This window comes from Crotalus tigris, unplaced genomic scaffold (genome assembly GCF_016545835.1).
Source record: "Crotalus tigris isolate CLP2741 ecotype Arizona unplaced genomic scaffold, ASM1654583v1 scf7180000019721.812232, whole genome shotgun sequence".
Classification (NCBI taxonomy): domain Eukaryota; kingdom Metazoa; phylum Chordata; class Lepidosauria; order Squamata; family Viperidae; genus Crotalus; species Crotalus tigris.
Genome location: NW_024097681.1, coordinates 359,189 through 372,477, shown reverse-complemented (window position 1 = coordinate 372,477; position 13,289 = coordinate 359,189). Strand labels below are relative to the sequence as shown.

Here is a 13,289-nt window from a genome sequence, read left to right as displayed (position 1 = left end):
TGGACTGTGGAATGCCAAGCAGCATTCAAAAAACTCAAGCAGCTTTTCACTGTTGAACGGGTACTAAAGCATCCAGACCCTGAGAAACCTTTTGTCATCCAAGCTGATGCCTGTGATGTGGCAGTGGGGGCTGTATTGTTGCAGGAAACTGAGCAAGGTCAGCTGCAACTGTGCACATACACATCAAGAAAGCTGACTGAAACTGAACAATGCTGGGTGGTGTGGAAAAAGAAAGCTTCATGCTGTCATGTGGGTGCTCCTCTCTTGGAGACACTTCTTAGAAGGAAGTAAAGTCCCATTCCAGGTGAGGACTGATCATAAGAACCTGGAAGAATTAAAAAAAACCCAAAAGCTATCCCCTAAGCAGCCACGATGGGCCCAATACTTCCAATGATTCAATTTCAACCTACGCTACTTACTAGATGCTTTATCAAGGATGCCCCAATATAATAGCGCCAAGGCAGAGATAGCATTAGCAATAGCACTTCACAGTGCTTTACAGCAGGGGTCCCCAACCCCTGGTCTGTGGACCGGCACTGGTCCGCAGCATGCCAGCAAGCGGGCCACACAAACAAGCAAAGCTCCATCCTTGGGATGCAGGCTGTATTCAAACTCCATCGTCGGGATGCAGGCAGTATTCAAAACCACACCCCCTCTGGTCCATGGAAAAACCTTTCTCCATGGCACCGGTCCCTGGTGCCCAAATGGTTGGGGACCTCTGCTTTACAGCCCTCTCTAAGTGGTTTACATAGTCAGCATATTGTCCCCAACAATCTCTGTCTAATTTTACCAGCCTCAGAAGGATACAAGGCTGGGTCAACCTTTAGCCTGTGAGACTCGAACTGCCAAACTGCTGGCAGCCAGCAGTCAGCAGAAGTAGCTTGCAGTACTGCATTCTAACCACTGCACTACCACGACTATTACTTGGAGATTGAGGAATTTGCTTCTTTCGCTTTGATGTATCTGTATAGGAATTAAGGAGGGAGGAATGGGCCATCAGGGCCATCTGGATGGACTCCTTTCCAGCCAGTTCCTGCCTGTTACCAAGGTCTTGGTGCCAGGAAGACAATTTGTTATCACCTTCTTGTCTCAGAGTTCACACCAGTGGATTGGCTCCTGATGAACTGAGGCATTGGGGTGGGGTTTGAACAATGGGAAATTAGCTTAATGATTCATACAGAAACTTCAGATTCCACGTGGCTTCTCTGCAATCACTTTCTTTCAGTAAAAGTTCCTTTTGAAATAATGCTTGTTTCAAGAGTCATGCCTTCCTGAGAAGATAGCTGAGGCAGAACCTTACACACATTAGCTCTTTTCCAGTAGTCTGGTAGTTCCCTGGTGCTCCAGGAACTTTGAAAGATATAGTTCAGTAGTTCTGAGATCACATGCTAGCACCTTCAAAATTCTGGGATGTAATCTGTCAGTTCCACTGATTTGAACTTGTCTAGAGCGATCATGTGTTGTCTTTTCATTTTCTTGCTTATTTTAATTTGTATTCCTAGTCTGTCTTTTACAGTTATGTTTTTGGTAGGTTGGGCTGTATTATCTTTTTGCATGAAGACAGATCCAAAGAATAAATGAAGCAGCTCTGCTTTTTCTCTACTGCCCATTACTTCCTTGCCATCTTTTCTCATTAGTGGACCATTTGTTTCTTTGACTTTTTTCCTTGGTAGTCCAAAAGTGTGAAAGTCACCAGAAATTAGAATTTTTTGCAATGTAATTGTGGAGTAAGAGTTGGATTGGTCTGCTTGTACGTGGTATGTGGTTGAAAATGCATTGTACCTTTAAAGAAAATGTTGTGGTGGATGAAAGAAAGCCTGTCAAGAGAGTCCAGCCAATCCAATACTTATTGTATGTAAAGTTATTCTTGTCTCAGTGTAAATCTGAATGTGGCCCTGTATCTACACCAAGTTAACAAAATAAACTTTGTCATAACTAGAAGTAACATGGAACTTACAATATTCAATCTAGGTCAGTGGGACATCCCTTGGAGCTCTCTGCTGGTTGAAAGGCTTTGGAACAGGCTTGTAGAGAAGAACTTCTACATAAGTTGGGAAAGATTCAGTTTCATAAATACCCATCAGATTCAAGTATCAAACTCAAAGCCATCTGCTTTATTACATGGAGGGGTTACATAATTTTAATGTTACAAGTGGATGACATCCTCGTAAGGTTGCTATGGTTAGATATGTATATAGGAGAAGAGAAAGTAAATGATATAAATGCAACCTGGAGCTCCTGCAAGAAATGTGGGATATAAATCAAATAAAAAAGCAAATAACAGTGAATTGTTCAAGAGAACTTGTACAGTTCATAATTAATTTATATGTAGAACTGGTCTAGCAGCAGCATTAAACTGTTTTTTCCTTCTGACCTAATTTTATGTTGTCCTGCAATGTAGTACCCCATTAAGTGTCACAATTTTATTATGGTGTTAGGTCCTGCCAGTTCCTGCCATCAAAGGCGGGAGGGTGGTGATGAACAAATGGACAATATGATTGTTTATACATGATGGGAAATAGGGAGGAGGGAATGACCGGTGATGAAGATCAGAGAAGCCCAGAACCAGTTTGTACCAGAGGCACCAAGGCCATGCACCCTGGAAAAGGAATATGAATTGCCCACAACATTTCAGTGTTCTCATAACATCTTGGCGAGCTCCGATTAGCAAAATACAAGGGGAGGGGATAAGGGAACCTTTTCTGTATCTTTTCCACATGGGAAAACCTTAGAGCTAGCCTGATCTTACTGCAACCAACTCCTTTAGTAAAAGAATCTTTTGCTTCACCATAATGGAGTCAACAGTCTTTCTTTCCTAAGGGATCAGATTGGGGCAGGTCTGACATTAGGCTAACTCTGCAATTGGGGTCAGTCTGAAGAGAAAGTTGCCTCTACAGTGCAGACCATGCAAATGATGTCGGGTCAAGGAGAGACCAAGAAGAGATTGAAGCCTGGGGGAAAGCATCCTCGAAATTCCCTTCTGGAAGGCTGGATCTATCCAAATCACTGGGAGAAGATGACCTGCCAAGACTCCAATGGTCCCTCAGGGTCAGAAAAAAGGAGGAATGGGAAGAGAAGCCCATGGGGGTGGTGTTCACCCATAGGAGCTGTGACAGCCACTGGTGAGAAACACACGTAGAGCTGGAGGGGCTAGAAGAGGATCAGAGTGCAGATGGGCCAGATTGAGAGGACTGGATGCTAGAGCAAGCTATAAAGTTCCTGAGAGGTATGTTCAACTACCTCAAGGCATGAGAGGTGCTGACCCAGGTTACAAATCTCGCTGACGAGCTGGCCCCAGCCGCAATGAGTGATGGAGCAATCACTTCTGCTGCTGCAATTGCAATGGTAACAGGCACCTTGGCTGCAACAACTGCCCCTGCTGCAGCCCAACCTGCCTGGGCTGTGGGACCAGCTCCTACACGATGGAGGGGTTGCAAGATGCCTGCCCTTGGTGTAAAATTCAATGGAGAAAGTGCGGACAGTGCTGAGGTCCCCATACTTCAAGCAGCTGCAGAGTTTCCTGGGACTTGTGAATTTTTACTGCCAATTTATTCCCTCATTTGCCCAGATAGCCCTCCCCATCCCCAACCTTCTAAAGACAAAAGGGGAGGGAAAACCCAAGCCCAGACAGCCACTTAAATGATCTATGGAATGCCAAGCTACATTTGAGGAACTTAAGCAACTGTTCATGGTAGAGCCAGTGCTGAAACACCCAGACCCCAATGCATCCTTTGTCATCCAGAAGGATGCCAGTGGTGTCGCAGTAGGTGCAGTACTTCTGCAGGAAAATGAACAAGAGGTCCTACAGCCATATGCATACACTTCCAACAAATTAATGAAACAAAACAGAGATGGGCAGTTTGGGAGAAAGAAATCTATGCTGTTCGGTAGGCATTCCTAGTTTGGAGGCATTTCTTAGAACGGGGGAGTCTGTTGACAAAACAGGTGCAGTGGGCCCACTGCTTTAACTGATTTAACATCGCATTACTGTATCTCCCAGGAGGAAAGAAATTCCGAGCAGGTGCTCTATCTAGACCAGTGGTTCTCAACCTGTGGGTCGGGACCCCATTTGGGGTCGAATGACCATTTCACGGGGGTCGCCAAACAACGCAGTCCGCTATTTTTTCCCCCTTTTCCTTAGCTGTGCTACTCCCTTTTATTCTATTGGCTTTTGAAAGCCAATAGAATAGACTCTCTTGAATAGTCTAATTCTATTGGCTTTCAAAAGCCAATAGGAATTGTCCAGGCTGTCTCTGCCCTACTGAGCCCGCCAAAAGTCCCATTCTGCAAACGGTGCTGCAAGTTGTCTACAGCGAAGGCAAGCTGTCTGGAAGCTTCCACCCCTCCCTGCTGAGCAACTACTAAAAATGTAAGTAAAAGAGGGCCAGGGGTGGGAGGTGGGAGGCTGGCGGGTGCAGGGAGGGTTGCTGGTGCGCGTGGGGCCCGGCGGGTGCCTTACCTCCCTTGGGCTGGGCCAGCTGGTGGCCCAGCCGGTGGTCGGCCTGCGCCATCTCTGCCGCTTGCCAGCTATGCCTCGGCCGCGCAGGGGGCAGCACCACACATGCACGGTGCTCCCGGGCAGGGAAAGTCCTCGACTTACGACCAGTTGGGTAGTCCTCGACTTACGACCGGTTGGGGTCATGGCATTAAAAAGGTTGAGAACCACTGATCTAGACTGCTGTAATACAATAGTTCAAAGGTAGAGGTAAGTAAGGTAGTCATCCCCTCCAGGCAAATATTGGCCCCAGTCACCAGCTGAGCACAGGCAAAAACAAAAGCCCAACTAACTGATAATCTAAGGAGTGCCCTAAGAGCAGCTTTAGGGGGAGACAAATAGTACCAGGTGCATAAGAATGTACCCTGCAGATTGTCTAGCTTGAGTGGGGGCCAAACTGAATGTTCCAGAAAGCTATTGATTGTTAGTCCTACCACAGAGCCATGATTCAAAAGTGGTATGTGTAGCGTTACCTCCTCAGAGGCCGCCAAAAACCAGGCCTTCCCAGCCCCGTCCACCTTTGTCAAGCCCTGCAGTAGTGTTCTCTAGCGGTTGATAAGATGTCTCTTCCAGCCAGAGCTCATGCAGAATTAGGAGGTAGCAGGCTCTTGTCATCAAGGAGGAGCTTCCAGGAATGAAAATAACCAGCCACTATAGTCAATGCTATGATGATATCCAACAGCCCAAGGCCCTTATAGCAGTAGGAATAAAGGATTCCTCAGTGATCATTCAGAGTCAAATGGGATGGAGGAAACCCCGGCTCCAGACGGTAGTAAAAACAACAACAGTCAGTGTGCTCGCAATAGCTCGCCCCCCAGGGCAACTCCCCCCACAAAGTCTAAAACCTGTACCAGCAGCAATAGTCACAGTCCAAATAGCCTCCAGGCTTTGCAGCAACAGTAGCCACCACCACTCACTCCTCTCCTTCTGTTGCTTCTTCTCAGTCAGGTCTTGGCATCAAAGCCCTCCCCCCCTTTATATTTATTGTTAAAATCCGAGGCTAGGAGCCTCAGCCAACTCCTTTCTACACACTCCCCCTTTCCTCCGTTTGAGATATCCTCCTTACGAAGGAAGCAATAAAACTCCACTCTCTCTCTCCTCTGTTTGAGATATCCTCCTTATCAAGGAAAACAATAAAATTCTATTCCCCCTCTCTCTAGCCTCTGTTTAAAATATCCTCCTTACAAAGAAAAGCAAATAAAACTTCCACTCCCTCTTTACCTTCACCTGACGAACTGCAACAGCCACCACATCCCTTTTCTTTCCTTCCCTTTTCTATATTTTTCTTCCGCCCACACCGGCCACACCCAAAGCCAGCAGCAGCTGTCCCAATCTCTCCCTTCCCAACCAAGCTCCTGCAAACACTCTCAGACAGCCCCGCTACACACTCCCCCCACCTAACAGTTTCTTTGGTCCCCCAAAGAATAGGGAGCTTTTCTGCTCGGCGTCTATATTATCAGGGGCGGGCGTCACCCTTTCTCTACACTGTATCATATGTTAGCCTCTTCACTGGGCATATCACCCACCTCAGTCTCTGCACTTTAGGCTCAACAGTATCATGGGTGCTGTCCTCTGGTGACCCCCCCACCCCCGGAGGTACTCGGGACTGGCAACTCCGCCTCTGACATGCTTACGAGCAAGTCCCAAAGTTACAACTATTGCAGCACCACGGCAGTCATTTGCCCTTACGAGCGACTGCAGAGACTCTACAGTACAGTACTGTATTTACCATTACTCACAACTGCTTCCCTCTCCCTTCCTGCCACGCTGGAGTCCGTTACCTTGCAAAATCTGTCTCCTCTCTGCCATGGTTTCTTTCCTTTGAGGGAGAGGAGAAAAGCTTGCAAATATTTTTCGTGCTGACAATGGAAGCTCCTGGGTGCCATAATATCGCATGAGTTCAAATACCCTTTCTTTGTAAAAAAGATCATGGCCCCTGGAAGCTTCCATTATCTGGGGGTGGGGGAGAGAAATGTTTGCTTCATTTGCATGCTTATGAGACAAAGTGTGGAATTGGAGTCAGCCAGGCGCAGGAACCAATACCATCAGTGGCACATGCAAATGAGTGGGGAAGCATTGTGGGGCCAGGTTCTTTGCACCTGCATCCAAGCCAGCAGCAGTGGCAACCACCTGAGCAGCCATGATCCCCCTCCCCAGCCAGCCAGCCACCCTGTCCGACCTAGTTCTTGCCTGGCCGGCCAGCAGCACAAACTTGGGTTTCTCAGCTCCGCCTGAGTGGAGGAAAGTGGAGGTGCAGCAGCAAGATTGCTCTCAAACAATAAGACCCAGGTACTCTGCTTGCTTGTGTGCGCCGACCTTATTGAGAGCAATCCTGCTGCTATGCCTCTGTTTCCTTCACTTAGATGGAGCCGAGAAATCCAAGCGGCTATTGCTAATAAACTTCTAATCTGAAGGGAGATCTTGGGGAAACTGGATTCTCCCTCCGTGAGCAAGTGGGGCAGTTCAAAATGAAGCAAATCATTTTGAAACATCAGATTCAAACATCAGATAGGTGCACATAAACTTCTTATCTGAAGGGAGACCTTGGGGAAACTGGATTCTCCCTCTGAGCAAATTGGACAGTTCAGAACGAAACAAATTCACTGTGTTTTCAAGCATTGCATTCACACACAGATGGAGCTCCCCATCTCCCTAAGATCTCTGTTAGGATAAAAGGTGTTTGGGCGCCTATGAGAGCCTTGAAAACACAGCGAATTGCTGCATTTTCAAGCATTGCATTCGCACACAGATGGAGCTCCCCATCTCCCCAAGATCTCTGTTCGGATAAAAGGTGTTTGGGCACCTATAGGAGCCTTGAAAATGCAGCGAATCGCTGCGTTTTCAAGTGTTGCATTCGCACAGAGATGGAACTCTCATCTCTCCAAGATCTCTGTTGGGATAAAAGGTGGGAGCCTTGAAAACGCAGGAATTTGCTGTGGCACCAGAGGCACCACGTTCCCAAAACATCAGAACAAGACCTGATGGATTGCTCTCCCAGTATGGAGGGTTTGGGACATTGGGGGTTGCTTTCAATATATGGTTTTTGCATAATTCATCTTCAGAGCTTGCCTCATTCATGCTGCACTCAGTATCTCTAGCAAACATACCTTTCCTCTAATACCTATGGAATCAAGGGTCGTTCTTTCCTAGGGAGCAAGTTGGGACCAGTCTGACAGGGTGTGTGATGTTCTCTTGGCTATTTTGTTTATGGATACAGATAGAATGCTTGCAATGACAGCAGAGTTGGTTGTGGGATTTGATTGTGCATGTAATTTTCTTTGCAGATAACACAGTATTATTGGCAGAGAAACACATTATTTGAAGCAAATATTAGACTTGTCAAAATATTTACTAAAGTTGGGGAAATGGCTAGAAATTTTTTTAATAACGAAGAAGGCACTTGGGTTGTATGAGATTTGTTGTAAATGATGAATATTTGTTAAGAGAAATAAAAATGGCTGTGAAAAGTTATATATCTGCTACTTTGCTATATGGAAGTAGGTTTTCCATGTGTCAAGAGGAATAACAGTAAGTTTATGCAATGGGAATCCACTTCTTGAGATGTGATAAAATAAAAAGTAATGCAACTTCATGACTGTGACAGTGGTGAAATTTGTTGCAAAAGGTCTGTACTATTTGGATCCTCAGAGATGGGATAGTCTAAGCAGTAGGAAGTAAGGGGAAAGAAGAGATAAATTGTTACTACAGGAAAAAAAGAGAGGGAAAAAAGGTAAGATTAGACTTCAGTGCAGGGACTTTTGTCTCAAGAAGTAAAAATGAAGAAATGAGGTAACTTGAAACAGAAAACTGAAACAAGGAGAATACAGAAAGCATGAGCAAGGGGTGCATGTATGTTAGTTGACCAGGGAGACAGGTCTCTTGGAGTGTGAGTGTATAGAATTAGAGCCTGCCAAAGAAAGATGCTATGCAAAGAAGCAAGAAAGGGCATTCTACAAAAAAAGGAAGAAGTTGTGAAGCATTGGTGTCATTCTCAGCTCCAGCCTGTTTATTCTACACAGTGGTTTTGAAATCCTTACTACGTTATATGTTAAATTACCACAGTCAACACATGCTTCCCTTAAATAGCATCAAACCTCACTTACTGAGGATACTATCCGATAATGAAATATCAGCAAACAAAACCTCCAGGCTCAGAAAGTATCATGAACCCGACAATTCAACCCTGTGTTACTTATATTCTCCAGTATTGCAACAGATATTCTCACTGAGTAATCAGAAAAAAGAGCTGATTGGAGCTCCACTGAAGCCTCACTTCAAATGCCACCATTTCAACTGCTTCAAGAAAATTCACTTGAGAAAAAGCAAGTGAGGAATGAAGACAGCCTCTCTTAGAGCTGTCATGGTCACGTGGGTGGTGGTGGGGAAAGGCAGCACATCTTGTGAAACGAAAAAGGGAAGTGACACAAGGGGGGAGGAGAACTCAGTGAAACAAAGAAAGAGGCAGAGCTTAGTACATATTTGCAAGTTGGAAGGCTTAGCTCTTATTTTATTTCTTGGCTGATTTCTCTTCATTGTTAATTTATTGTATCAGCTTACATTTTCATTAAGCAGCCTTTTAAGATAAGATAACCTTTATTGTCATTTTTATACTGTGGGCACAATAGCACACATCAAAAATGAAATTTATTTGCCCGCTCTCAAAGTAAAACACATACATTTTTATCATGTTGGGTCATAAACTGACCTGCTAACTTAGTTCTGGTTTTAGTTTTTTAGACTTTATATTATTATTATGGATCATCGCACAGTCAGCCAGATGTTCAGACTGGATTTGGCATTTTGTCTACCTATCAAGTCCTTACCCAGGACCTGGGATAGGCAGATGTGGATGTTTGATGGTATTACAGATATCGTCGCAGGATGGAAGCAGTTCCTAATAAGGCCGCCTTTTGCAATTATTATTATTATTATTATTATTATTATTGATCATCGCACAGTCAGCTAGATGTTCAGACTGGATTTGGCATTTTGTCTACCTATCGAGTCCTTACCCAGGACCTGGGATAGGCAGATGTGGATGTTTGATTGTATTACAGATATCGTCGCAGGATGGAAGCAGTTCCTAGTAAGGCCGCCTTTTGCAATTGACTAATAGCAAATTTGTCAATGCCAATGGTGTTCAAGTGGTGCTCCAGTTGTTTTGGGATTGCACCCAAGGAGCCTATGACTATTGGTACTACCCTTGCTTGCTTTTGCCACAGTCTTCTATTTCTATTTGTAGGTCTTTGTATTTTGTTATCTTCTCCAGTTCTTTCTCGTCTATTCTGCTGTCTCCAGGCACTGCCACGTCCACTATCCAGACTTTTTTTGTCTTTCTTATCGACAGTTGTTAAGTCTGGGGTGTTATGTTGCAGGTGCTTGTCTGTTTGAATTCTGAAGTCCCAGAGCAGTTTAATTTTATCATTTTCTATTACTTTCTCTATTTTCTGATCCCACCAGTTTTTGCTTACAGGCAAATGATATTTTTTGCAGATCTTCCAATGCACCATTGTTGCTACTTTGTCATGCCGCTGCTTGTACTCAGTCTGTGCAATTTTCTTGCAACAGCTTACCAAGTGGTCCACTGTTTCTTCAGCTTCTTTGCATAGGCGGCACTTACTGTCTGTTGCTGTCTTCTCAATTTTGACTTTGTATGCATTTGTCCTTAAGGCTTGGTCTTGTGCAGCCAGAATTAGTCCCTCAGTCTCTTTCTTCAATTTTCCTGCTCTTAGCCATTGCCAGGTTTTATTATTATCTGCTTTCCCAGCTATTTTTTTCACATATTGGCCATGTAGTGCTTTGTCTTCCCATGCCTCTATTCTGTTCTTCATTTGGTGGTATTATTATTATTATTATTATTAATAATAATAATAGTTCTACTTAAAATAGTTCTAAAATAGAAGTATTTATTTTTTTAGATTCCTTATGAATTTAAATTATAAATATGCATAGAAACATATGGCCTATCTACCAAAGCCAGGTGTATGTGTGTTTGTGTGTGTGTCTAGTGGGGGGGACACAAAGGATGAAGGAGGCCTGGTTCTGCTCAGCATTTGCTTTCAATTGTGGGAAGTCACCCCCCACCAGAGAAAGAAATATTTTGGGGGATATTAAAAAGGCAAAATATTATATTTCCCCAAAGGATCTTAAAGGCAGAGAAGCAGGCCCAGTTTTTCTTTAGCCCCCAGTAGAAACTCAGGAAACCATCTTTTAGAAATGCAGATTAGAAAACTGGCAAAGGTTATGGGAAAGAAATGCAAAATTAATGAAAGCAGTGGCATATAAAGAAAACTTATATAAAATGTTTTACAGGTGGCATTTAACACCAGTGAGATTAGCAAAAATGTTTAAAAATACTTCAAACAAATGTTGGAAATGCAAACAAAAGCCAGGTACCTATTACCATATCTGGTGGACATGCTCTAAGCTAAAAGATTTTGGTCAAAAATACACTTGGAGAAAATGACTAAAAAACAAATAAATTTTAAGCCAGAATTGTTTTTGTTCGGAATAATAGGAGCAAATTATGAGAAAGACTGTATATATTTAATTTTACATGTACTAACTGCAGCAAGAATTGTATTTGCCCAATATTGTAAAATGAAAATTTACCAACTAAAGAACTAATTAAGAAAATTTCAGAGTGTGCAGAAATGGATAGACTGACTTTAAAGATAAAAGAGAAAGAAGACAGTGTATTTTAGAACTTGGGATAGTTTTTATCAATGGCTAGAAAAAGGAGTTAGAAAGGAATGTGATATGTAACATTGAATATATACTAGTAAGAAGACTATTAAGCAATTAATTAACATATTGTTTATAATTATTCATTGTTTTTTCAAATACATGAACCCAGACAACATGCTGTTTGCTAAATATTAAGAATGTTATTTTAAAAAATCCTAACCCTAACCCCAACCCTAACAAGGTCATATATCTTCCAAGAACTGAATATTGTACAAAGACCTCCAATTATGAAATAAAACTGACTATTCAATATTGTTTCTAGGGTCATCCAAGTAAAACTGTTCTGACTCAAGGTTAATAAGAATAGGATTTATATTGCCTTAGTGATGTCTGAGTGACACTATAAGGTATTGTAAACCACCAAAGAAGAAATGCCCAATGTTAATCTTGGAATAGAAGTCCTCCTTGAATCCTTTCACTCATCCTCATCAAACACTTCTGAATGTACTCCTAGATGCACCTGCCCAGCAAAAAGCCTTCCTGATGTGTTTAATTTTCATTTCTACAGATTCAAGCCAGCATGATTCTTGATTCAACATATTTAGGTTTGGCTGTCTTGAGTCATTCCAGGTTGCAACCTTATTCAACCTGGTAACAAATATATCCATCATCTATACCTCTTCCTTTCCATTCTCACACTTCAATACCTATATTTGCTGATACAACCATCTCAGCCAGGAAATGGCTATTTTCATTAGCCATCCCTTCTTTTTGATTCATACTCCAGATGTTCTCTTAGTGAATAACAGCAAAGAGACAACAGGAGGACTAACACATTTAGTGCAATAATTTCTCTTGAATTAAACCATGGTATAGAGTCCAAAAACCAGCTATGCCATAGTTTTTTTTAAAATGTGACCATGATTGAAAGGAAGATGGGCTTCTGGAGAAGTAGGAGATACTGTGTCCAAGACAGCAGTATCTCAACTCACTAGATGGAGGACTGTTGCTCATATCGAATACACACACCTACACAACTGCTAAGTATTTCTTGTTACAAATCAGAATTACCTCGCAATCGAATAAGAGATACGCTGAAAAAGAACAGATAAAGAACCCCAAGTAAAGCAATCTGATCCATCTCTGGAATGTACAGCCTGGAGCCTGAACTGGGGAGCAAGGGACCTTCCCTTTCCGCTTTACAGAAAAGTGACGTGGGCTGGGGACTAACCCATGGCCAGCAAGCCCACCAGTCCGGCGGGCGGCAATGCAGTCTTGATGCTGATGGGGCTAACGCTTGTCTTGATCAGGTCAAAGGCTGGCTGCCCAAAAAAGACAAGACCCCTTTTCATTTGCTCGCGCGGGTTAAGGGGGACTCTCCCCCTAGGTCGCGTCCTCCTCCCCGCTTTCTTCTTTCAACGGTTGCCGCCGGGGAAAGCAGCAGCAAATCAGCCGCGTCAGCGCCGTTACGGCGGGACACTTAATAGCTCCAGGCAAAAAAAGGCCTGCCGGGCACCATGCTAACAGCGCCACCGCTGCCGCCGCCTCAGAAGGCCCTTTCCAAGGGGCCAGATAAACAGCGGCGGACCGCGTCTCTTAATCTGCGCCTGGAAGCTGCGAGTGCCTTTACCGTGAGGCTCGTTTGCATCGTCAGGTTCCTTGTTGCTGGGCTCGCCATTCATCATTGCGGAAATCAGACGTAGCTTGCTATAAGGCAACACCGAAGCGCCTTTGAGGCGCGGCTCCCGGGTGACTGCAAGTAGGTAGATAGGGGTAAGAAAGGGAAGCGCACGGGTCCGCAGCCTGGATGGCACCCTCGCGATGGTGTTCCGCCGCTGCCCCTCCGGCTGCTGCCCCGCCAGTAGCCCAAGCGTGTGGGCGCGTCTACAGATGGCCGAATCGTGTATTGCTCCTATTTTTCCGGTGCAGCAAACACCTATACAATAGACGTCAAATAGAATGCTGGATAAATTCCGGCCAAGCATTAAAAGAGGGAAACCACAGGAAGAAAAGGGCCGAGATACTTGGAAGTTATTTTAGTTGTGAAACTTCTTTTAAAACTCTTTATCCGTAACAACTGCAGGAATGTTTCCAATGTAAACAATTA

General features: G+C 44.0%; 1 protein-coding gene across 5 annotated transcripts in view; it reads right to left on the bottom strand.

Annotated features, from left to right (window-relative positions):
• The window catches only part of SLC44A2 (solute carrier family 44 member 2), a 260,738-nt gene extending 247,687 nt beyond the window's left edge, over positions 1-13,051 (bottom strand). For 3 of the 5 annotated variants that reach the window (XR_005559275.1, XM_039364294.1, XM_039364297.1), the window contains exon 1: positions 12,813-13,050. Coding sequence is in view for 4 of the 5 variants with exons in the window: in XM_039364294.1 (XP_039220228.1) it covers positions 12,813-12,867 (55 nt within the window). In the remaining variant the exon portion in view is untranslated. Of the gene's footprint in view, positions 1-12,812 lie in introns of all 5 variants that reach the window. The other 2 variants (XM_039364296.1, XM_039364295.1) reach the window with 2 other exon arrangements.
• Positions 13,052-13,289: the final 238 nt, after the last annotated feature.